Source organism: Paramisgurnus dabryanus, chromosome 23 (genome assembly GCF_030506205.2).
Source record: "Paramisgurnus dabryanus chromosome 23, PD_genome_1.1, whole genome shotgun sequence".
Lineage (NCBI taxonomy): Eukaryota > Metazoa > Chordata > Actinopteri > Cypriniformes > Cobitidae > Paramisgurnus > Paramisgurnus dabryanus.
The window spans coordinates 26,054,411-26,065,176 of NC_133359.1; the positions used below are offsets into that span (position 1 = coordinate 26,054,411).

A 10,766-nucleotide genomic window follows, 5' to 3' on the forward strand; every position below is an offset into this window, starting at 1 on the left:
GTTTTTTTTTTTTTTTTTTTGCTGCAGCTGTGGTCCTTGGTGATTCATAAAATGCAAATGAACAGATGTCATCTTTTCAAGAGTCACAAAAGCAGATACAAGCAACACAAAATTAATACCAATGGCACCTGATGATATATTGAAATCTAATTAAGTGAAGCAATCAGTCTGTGCAAGAAACAGATCATTTAAAACATACACTTGTCATGGCTGAACCCACAGATACTGCAAAAATGGGCCATATTAAACTAGTCTATGCCACTTTCATTTCTTTTAGGGGCCAGAAAACTTATATCAAATTATATGAAGTGCATGTTAATCTGAAGAAAGAAGAAATTAAAATTCTTACTCTTTTACTGATCCTAATGGTCTGTCAGAAAAATATTTTCTGTCCAGCATAAATTGTGAATACACACTGAAGCTTATGCAAGTCTCAGAAATTGAGCAGAAAATCATTGCAAAACAGTTGAATGATTTTCAGGAACACCTGTGATGTGTAAACAGTGCATCCACATGCTGGAGCCGATCTTAGTTCACTAACAGAGATCATCATCTCTTTACTCAGAAAAATCCTGAAGACTTGAATTAGATTTTTCAGGTGTGATTAATTAAGGTTGGAACTAAACTCTGCAGGACAGTGGCCCTCCAGGTCCAGGGTTCCCCACCCCTGCTCTATGTTCTAAAGGGGTGTGCATACCAAAGCTTTTAAACACAGCTAAAAACACCAGGCGGACGCTGACTGCCAGCTGTTTTTTAGCCGACTGACAGCTGTTTTTCAGCCAACTGCCAGCTTTCTTCAGCTGAGCACTTTGGTTGCTGTGATACTTCTGGGTTTTTTTTCAGTCGTTGAACATTGCGCCGGTTGGTTGTTGTGATATTTGTCCCGCCCCTCCTCCACTGTGATTGGACGGCCGTGAGATAACTGACATTGATGAGCTGAGCTTTTCACACAACGTTGAATATTTTTCAACCCTTTGCGTTCAGCTGCTGGCTTTTTTGAAAAACGCTGCGCTTCCATTGGAAACAATTGAAAACATACGCCAGGTGCTGCCGTAAAAGCTTTGTTGTGCATGCCCCTTAAGTCAGGGCTAGTCAACTGGCGGCCGATAAACCGGAAGGAGAGTTGAAAAGGGGCTGCGTGGGGCGCCAACCATCTACGGGTGCGTAATCTTCGGATCCAATCTGAATTTTAAATGCATTAAAAAATAAACTTGTCCGACTACACTGCATGTGACACGCTGACTGGAAGTGATGTATTTCAGTGTGTTCCAAACAAAACAATCTCTGCAAGGTGAAAATGATTATAATTTTTTTTTGTTAACATTATCAGTAACACTTGAATCCTTTAAAAAAGATTGAGTAAATTACTAACTATATATTCGTAGATTAAAGGCTCTTGCACTGAAACAGCTTCTCTCCCATGTTGACATGGATTTACAATTAAACGGAAATTTCTGTATTTCAGCACAGGGAAAAACACCAGCTGCTGTTAAAAAAAAAATGCTGCGCTTCCATTGAAAACATACGCCGATGTATAAGCTTTGGTGTGTACACCACCTTAGTCATTAAAACAAGACTGGCTGTATGTTGTAAATACTTGAAATTTAATAATTTATGAAGGTTAAATGGTTATAAACAAAAGAAGTTTAAGAGCTCTGCATTACAGTTAGTGCAATACAAAAATACATGTGTTGATTATTTACACTTGCACTTTTTTCTGCAAGGTTCATAGTTGAATTATTAACATATGGCTCTTGCAATGTTAAACTGCAATTGTTTTTGTTTTTTTTATAATAAAAAGAACATTTCTAATTAAGGCAAAATACTGGATACAAGAAGTGTACATCTTTTCTGAAAATGCATGTTTTTTTTAATGTATGACCTATAACAAAAAATTACAAACACAACATAAGTTATAACATACTTTATATTATATATATATATATATATATATATATATATATATATCCCTCATGTGTTGTTGGGGATGTTTTCATCCACTACAGAGTTTTTTTTACTCTTAATTTGGCCGTAACTTTCTCTCTGTTTTAGCAAATTGAATGATTTTTGGTGACAAATCTTATATTTACATATATTTTAAGAAAATGCTTTGAAATTTTTTAAAAACTCAACGATATACCGTGGGCAAATTTACTACCCTTTCGTGTTGTTAGTGGATGAAAACATCCACTAAATTCAACGGCTGTAAAAATTTATCAGATGAATATTTTTTCCAAATTTTTTTTCATAAATCTGTTAATCAACCTCAGTACTGATCAAAACTACCAAATCTTCACAAAAATTCCATGATTTTAACCCTTTAATTGCCAAGTTTATAAGGTGTGTCACTGATTTGGGGAAAAAACACACACAAAATGACAGATTTTCAATATAAAAAGTGATTGTAAACTGGATTTTTGTTTACCTTTTTCAGAGTCTTGACCATGTCTAAGATTGGTAAAAACATTGGCTTTGAAACATTTTTAGTTTTTGTGTAGCATCAGTTTTAATTTTTTTCTCCCTCATTTATTGTTATTGGCTGTTTTTGCCCCATTGACTTCCATTATAACCACATTTTTTGATTGCAGAGCTATGACACCTTTTTATCATGCATTTTTGAATGTTGGATTTTTTTCCTTTTGCTAAGAGGTCAAATTTGTAATTTTTACAGTTTATCACCATGTGGCACTATTAACCCTTTAGTGGCCCTGTGCAAAAACAAAGCTTAATTTCTGACTTGTACATTGAGTTATATGGAGTATAACTCCATAATAAAAGCATATTATTGTGTGTGTGCGTGCGTGCGTGTGTGTGTGTGTGTGTGTGTGTGTGTACCTGGTAATTATCACGTTGTGGGGACCAATTGTCCCCACAAAGATAGGAATACCAGTGTCTTTGTGACCTTGTGGGGACATTTTGATGTCCCCATGAGGAAACAAGTTTATAAATCAAACAAAATGATGTTTCCTGAAAATGTGAAGTAGGAGAAGGGTTTTTGTGATGGTTGGGGTTAGGGAAATTTTCTGTAAAAATCTTCTCTGCATCGGATTTATGAACATCATTTATTATGAACACAAAAACAACTTCAAATAAATTGAACAATGAAGCAAGAGTAGAGGATGGATGGAGAACTAAACAATCAAACTAACTTTTAGTGTGTATGTGTGTGTGTGTTCAGTATTTCCAGCAGGACTTGCAGCATATCACTTGGTGCTCTCTGCAAGTGTGTCCACCACAACAGATGCAAGTGCTGACATGTTTGTTCTTTGCACCAATTGCATGTTCCCCTCTTCACTCCTGAGCTGCTGGTGTCTGTGGATTTGTGTCTGGAGAGACAGCTGCAGGAGACTGAATCTCTCTCACCAGTGCAGTAGCAACTGGTGTGCGAGGGTGATGCTCTCTCCTCAATATTGCTGCAGAGATTTTCCCAGGTCTTCTAGGAAAGCCTTCTCCTAAACAGCTTTTCACCTCCCTCGTGCATGAGTTGCTGTCCCTCCAGACAAACTTGCAGAGAGCACCAAGTGATATGCTGCAAGTCCTGTTGGAATGACTAAACACTTATGTGTTCATAATAATGATGTTCATAAATCTAATGTCTAATGCAGAGAAGATTTTTACAGAATATCTTTTTTTCATGCACATACACACACACACACACACACACACACACACACACACACACACACACACACACACACACACACACACACACACACACGCGCGCACACACACACACACACACACACACACAAATATGCTTTTATTATGGAGTTATACTCCATAAAACACAATGTACAAGCCAGAAATTAAGCTTTGTTTTTGCACAGGGCTACTAAAGGGTTAATAGTGCCACATGGTGATCAACAGTAAAAATGACTAATTTGACCTCTTAGCAAAAGGAAAAAACAACAACATTCAAAAATGCATGATAAAAAGGTGTCATAGCTCTGCAATCAAAAAATGTGGTTATAATGGAAGTCAATGGGGCAAAAACAGCCAATAACAATAAATGAGGGAGAAATTTTTTTTAACTGATCCTGCACAAAAACTAAAAATGCTTCAAAGCCAATGTTTTTACCAATCTTTGGCATGCCCAAGACTGTGAAAAAGGTTTAAAAAAATCCAGTTTACAATCACATTTTATATTGAAAATCGGTCATTTTGTGTGTTTTTTTTCCCCAAATCAGTGACACCACTTATAAACGTGGCAATTAAAGAGTTAAAATCATTGAATTTTTGTGAAGATTTGGTAGTTTTGATCAGTACTGAGGTTGATTAACAGATTTATGTAAAAAAATTTGGAAAAAATATTCATCCGATACATTTTTATAGCCGTTGAATTTAGTGGATGTTTTCATCCACTAACAACACGAAAGGGTAGTAAATTTGAACAATGCACAAGGGATATATATATATATATATATATTCATCATTTAAAATTCATCATTGATTACCATATTGCACATATCAATGTTGTGGATGATCTCTAGGCCTACATTTGCCACAGTTGCTCACAGACACGGTCATGTTTTTTTTCTTACTGTTAATATGTTTTATGTATTTGAAATATTACAATTTTACAACTATTGTTGCTACTGGCTTTAGTGTGGGGAGAAATAATTCGCCATGATGATTCCTCATCGTGATGCAAATGTATTAAGGGATGTTTATTTATATTTATTTTGTTTATTGATGTAATGTTTTTTAGTTTATATATTGGTGCGTGTGCTGTTCTCACATATTCACAGTGAACAGAAATACATGTGTGAGAAATAAAAATGTATTCCTCTTCCTTCCTCTGGGGAAATGTGCGTGTAAGTGGGTGTGTCGAGTGACTTAAAACTTTATAATGAGTTAAAGTTTGATCATGGCCGTGTGGACCCGCGCGGACAAACAGGGTCATTTGGACCTGCTGTTGAGCGACCGCTGGGTTCGTGTCTCTGCCGAACTCACCCGGGACACTCTCACGCTCACGGCAGAGAACGAACCGAGCGGGTCCGCGGGATATCCGGAGCACAACTCCCATTTAAGAAATGGCGTTTCCAATGGCAACGAACAGAGCCGAGAGGTTTATCCGAACCGCGGCCAATACGACAGCCCGGGCCGAGTCAACGGGACGGACTCGGAGTCCAGCTGTCCGGGTTATTTTGACTCGCCGGGGCCGGAGGGAGTTCGGCGAGTTCGGATAGTCAAGCAGGAGGCCGGAGGACTGGGGATCAGTATAAAAGGTGGACGGGAGAACCGCATGCCTATCCTCATCTCGAAGATCTTCCCCGGTTTAGCGGCGGATCAGAGTCGGGCTCTACGGGTCGGCGATGCGATCCTATCCGTTAACGGCAACGACCTCTGCGAAGCTACACATGACGCGGCGGTGCAGGCGTTGAAGAAGGCCGGAAAAGAGGTGACGCTGGAGGGTAAGACGATCACGCGAGGCGCGGGGATTCAGCAGGCCCGCGCGGAGCTCTGAAATGTATACATTGTCAAAAAGTTTATTTTTGTCATTAATAGCAATACAAACGTGACGGTGTGTATGTGAAGCACAATAAAGTGAGATTTATTAAGTTTAAATTGTAGTGGTTAGTTGGGTAAATAGTTTAGACTCTAGTAAACATGGACATTTATTATTGGACATTTAATGCTAATTCACTACATATTGGAACTACATAGAAAATCATATGATTAAAATAAACCAATTGTAGATTTGTGAACTCTAAATTAGAAAGAGAGTTCAAAATATCCCTCGTTATGAAGCTGCCCAATGTAAAATACACAATCCCATAAATTATTAATATTATTAGAAAAAAAATTAAATGAGTAGTTCATTCGAAAATAAAAATTCTGTCATCATTTACCCAAGTTGTTCACAATCTTTATACATTTCTTTGTTCTGTTGAACACAAATAAAGCTATTTAAAAAAAAAGTTAATATCCAAACAGATCTGGGGCACCATTCACTTTCATAGTACTTTTTTTATACTATGGAAGTCAATGGTGCCCCAGATCTGCTTGTTTACAAACATTCTTAAAAATATCTTCATTTGTATGCAGCGAACAAAGAAATCTGTACAAGTTTGGAAAAGTAAATGATGACAGCATTATAATTTTTCAGTGAAATATCCCTCTAGGCTGTCTAGAAAAACATTGATTTTATGTTGTTTAGGGTAATTATCAATGACATTTATACTTTCATGAGAATAATTGTATTAATATTTTCAGTGGTCTTGATGCACCTGAGAAAAACTCTGGCACAATCGTGTACAAATCAGATGTTTTGCAACGTAAGCCGGTGTTGAATATTGAATCTGTTTGTTTGTGTGTCGTGTGCAGTAAAGTATATCAGAGAGGTGTCACCTCTGTTTAAGAAGTCCTCCGTGAGCGGGGATCTGTCCTGGGATGGGCGCCTTCAGTCTCCAAAACTCAGCAGCAGCGACGATTCGCCCAGGAGCAGTGTGAGCCGTGACCGGAAGGTCATTCCTCTTAAAATGAGCTACATTAGCCGAAATCTCACCATGCCCGACTTGGAAAACAGGTGTGCTTTTGTGTGAACATATGTGTAATATTTATAAAACTGTTAGTTCTTGAGGCTAATGCTGTATTGTGAATTAGTCACATCTGAAGGGTTTGCATTGACTCGTGCCTAACAACACCCTTCAGCGGATACTTATTCCAGAATACAGCACAGCTTCTTATTACGGAATTGAAACATACTTGTGAAGTAAATAAATGACTGTAAACATGTTCCGCTTGTGTCGTACAGGTTGTTGGAGCTTCACTCTCCAGATGGTCAGCACACCGTAGTGTTGAGGTGTAAAGACGGAGCCAGCGCTCACTCCTGGTTCACTGCCATTCACACAAACATTGCCGCTCTTCTGCCACAAACGCTCGCTCATATCAACTCCTTCCTGAGCAGCCAAAACACGCACTGCTCTCTGAAACACATCGGCTGGATGGCGGAACAGGTATTAAATACACACATTCACTTTAGCCAGGAGCGGCGTCACCCGGAGCGGCGTCACCCGGAGCGGCGTCACCCGGAGCGGCGTCACCCGGAGCGGCGTCACCCGGAGCGGCGTCACCCGGAGCGGCGTCACCCGGAGCGGCGTCACCCGGAGCGGCGTCACCCGGAGCGGCGTCAGAAACATAAAAGCAGCACTGATGGTCAATTTTGACATTGCCAGCAGTTAAATTTAAGTCTATGCACTTATAAAGACTTTTTGGACTGCCCCAATGCTGTATTTGATCAATGACATTATTGAGTATTCAATACATTTCAATGCAATTTAACATACGAGAGAAGCATTGTTTGTCTAATAATAAAATCACACACACATTGATGTGTTAGCTGATTGTGTGTTTGTATTTAGCTTGATGATGGTGGTCGACATCAGTATAGGCGAGTTGTGATGGCACTTACAGAGAAAGACATCCTGCTCTTCCAGTCAATGCCGTGGACATATGAGAATTGGACCGCCCCTTTCCTTACACACCCACTACTTGCTACACGGTAAAACTCCCTACAGTCCTATCTAAAGACGTACATTTGATATTTCTGTATGGGTTTTTGCTAGTGTATTTTTAAGACTTCTACATGACATGTTATGATTGGATAAGTCAAATGATGTCTGGAGGGAAGAAACTGCAAAGATATATTTTTTTGTATTTTTAATTTTTTATCACAAATCTGTGAATTATTAAATATCGCAAATGTTTGTTTTTGTAATCTTTCTGAAGATGATTTCTTTTCGTAGGTTGGTTCACTCTGGCAGCGTCCGCAGCTCTCCGGCTCTGGGTGGAGATTTGGTGTTTGCCACACGCACAGGAACAGGTCGAGGTATCGAGTCGCATGTGTTTCGTGTGGAAACGCATTGGGATTTGTCCACGTGGACACGGGCACTGGTGCAGGGTGGACATTCAGCAGCTGAGCTTATTAAAGAGGTTTCCATAGGTGTGTATGTGTGATTATAAAGTGCATTATAAAATATGTATCAAAAAGAAAAGCTAATGTATTTAGGTCCTATAAGTGGTTATAAATGTTTTCGTTTATGAATTTTTATTACAATTTTAAAAGCGATACCACCTTAAGATCTATTTAAAGCCAGTGTAAGGACTGAAATGATATGCTTAGGTTTTTGGCAGCGGCATTAACACAAATAAACCCACAGGAAAGAAGTGAAACAGTATAGTGATATGAAACAATAGCTAGCGTGAGAAAATGTTTGACTTGTTCAGCATTTTTTCCTCTCTGATTTCTGTGTGTTATTTTTCAGGTTGCGTGTTAAACAGACAGGACGTGTGTCTGATCCTGCATTATGACAGAGGTTTCACTGTGACGCGGGACTCGGGTGAATCCGTGCTCTTCCACTTCCCATACGAGCGACTTAAGATGTCTGGAGACGATGGAGTTAGGAATCTCTACCTGGACTTTGGGACTCCAGAGGGGGAGATGGTACGATCTATTACACACATTATATTTACAATGAAATATGTGATAAAGTTTCATGTTCTGGAGGTCTTTAGGTTGATATATGAGTTTGGGCCTCCAGGCGTCTGTTACAAACATGAGGGGGAATCTGACACAACATCTAACGGTACATTCACATGGGGGTCAGCGTTAACGCTTCTCATTTACATTGAATGGGTGATATCATGCGTTGCCAAACTGAATTTGTGTATCCGTCACATCACTGGCGTTGCTCGTGGGAGTAGTTGAACATTTCTCAACTTTTCAAGCACCAAGTCTCAGATCATGTCAATCAAAGTTTTGGGCTGTTTGGGGGTCGAATATTTTCATTAGTATTTGTATGACACATCATTTGATTCAAATGATCGCAAAGCTATCAATGCTGTAATCTTTCTTTCTTTCTGGCAGGTCTTTGAGCTTCATTCAGGGCCAAAGCCGGTGGTCTTCGTACTTCATTCATTTCTCTCTGCCAAACTGGCACGTTTGGGTCTGCTCACGTAAAATCACCAGGAAATGATGTGGGTTTATGTTACCGAATTATAGATCATTCCACAAAGTTCAAGCAGTGTTTAATAGTTGTGCTTTTCGGTCTGCTGAATAGCCAAAACGCGTTGACGCCACCGTTGAGAGGCGTGCAAGCACATTACGTTTTCCTCCGATCAGGAACACCATTTTGTGCCTTCTCATCTAGAGTATGCAATCTTTAACTCATGTTTTGTAGGCTTAAAGCTACAGTAGAGCTTTGCAGAATAACCAAAATCTAAATATTATTCTTGTATGGTCTACGTTAAGGGCTGTTTTACACATACTGTATGTGCATATTTACATATTTTATATATTGCATGGCAAAGACTGTTATGTCATAATAATATGACTTATATATGTATCATTAGTTTATAACAGAGCGATGCACCTGCTGTTTACACAGAGAGTGAAGCTTTTTAACATTCCCTCATATTTCACCACCAAAAAGTTTTTAGCAGAATTATTACTTGTATATAAAGCATAGGAATATTATATATCTGTTACTACATTTATGAAGGTAATGTCAGGCCAGGTTTATACCTTGAATTAGTTTACTGTATATTAATATACTGCTCGTGTTTTCAGTATTAGATGAGTGTTTAGTTTATATTAGCACATATTAGATACAGATTATATTCTGTTAATGCAAATTTACTGAACCTCAGTGTCATATATATAAAATAGGAATTATAGTGTAACTATATAAATATACTTTATCAACAATTTAGCATTTTATTTAATGCATGCAATGCAGTTACAATCGTTTTGATGAGTTTAGCAAAGTACCTCCTGTATCTCTCACTTTATCACATTATCATAGCATATTTAGAAAAGTCTTAAATTGGGTTGCTGTGAATCATCCGTCTTAACCCTTGCTGAGCTCACCTGTTTGTTTAGTCTGCTAATCCCTCATTGCTAAATAGAGGATGTTGTTAACCCTTAATAGACACCACATTCCCTTTTTAGTTTAGAAAAGTTGATTGGGACACAAAAAAGGTAGTAGTTAAAAGGTTAAGAAACTAAATAATAAAAAGAGGTGATACAAACAGCATCCTTATGACTGTGAGCAATGCACGACACAAACAGAAGCAATATTTATTTGATTCATTTAGCATAACTATGCAAGGTATCTAGCTTAGTACACTTTTAATACACTATGTGTGCACAAGGACACGTTTTCAAGCGCTCTTAAATGTTTTTTTATTGTATTGTACATACTAACATCACACATAGTTGTTTTTCCTCACATACATGGAGGTCTCCATGAACATTTAATATGTGATGCTTTGAATTTTCATGTTATTGATCGTTCTTTTACTCTCTTATGCTTATGTTTTGTTTCTATATTGCATTTATGATTATTACTTGCATGCGTATACGTCTTGTTTCTAAAGGAAAACAGTTTTTTTTTTTTTTAGGTTAATTGCACTTGTTTCAGTGAGATGTTTTGCCTGATATTTGCCATGACCAATGCTTCAGACTATGAATGTACTTCTTTACAAACTTCTAGATACATGCCTCGTTTTATTATATTGTTAGTATTATTTTGTTTTGTATTGCGTTATTTCTTTGTGTTTATTAGCAGCTCAATTCTTACTTTTGAAGTATGATAGTTTAAACCAAAGTTCATTTGTGGCAGCTTGCGATACACAATCAAATGCAAATGTTTGTAAGATTGCTCTCACGGCCTTTAACCTGAAGCTATGCACAGTATGTAAATATCCTATATAAATAAAAGCACATGTTCATTAAAAGCCTTTGGTGTACTTTGAGTTACATA

The 10,766-nt window shown here is 38.0% G+C and overlaps 1 protein-coding gene across 1 annotated transcript; it reads left to right on the forward strand.

Moving 5' to 3' along the window:
* Nucleotides 1–4,794: 4,794 nt before the first annotated feature.
* On the forward strand, nt 4,795–10,740 carry sntb2 (syntrophin, beta 2). Its single transcript, XM_065291236.2, has 7 exons — nt 4,795–5,414; nt 6,328–6,529; nt 6,758–6,959; nt 7,365–7,504; nt 7,749–7,945; nt 8,268–8,446; nt 8,870–10,740. The coding sequence occupies exons 1-7, from the start codon at nt 4,868–4,870 to the stop codon at nt 8,960–8,962; spliced, it is 1,560 nt and encodes a 519-aa protein (XP_065147308.1). The 5' UTR covers nt 4,795–4,867; the 3' UTR covers nt 8,963–10,740.
* The last annotated feature ends 26 nt before the right edge of the window (nt 10,741–10,766 follow it).

Excerpts from the sequence above, each read along its gene's own strand:
- sntb2 (XM_065291236.2), top strand. The coding sequence starts at position 4,868 with ATGGCCGTGTGGACCCGCGCGGACAAACAGGGTCATTTGGACCTGCTG. Across the intron at positions 7,505-7,748 it reads CACCCACTACTTGCTACACG|GTTGGTTCACTCTGGCAGCG; the intron begins GTAAAACTCCCT and ends TTCTTTTCGTAG. Across the intron at positions 8,447-8,869 it reads GGACTCCAGAGGGGGAGATG|GTCTTTGAGCTTCATTCAGG; the intron begins GTACGATCTATT and ends TCTTTCTGGCAG.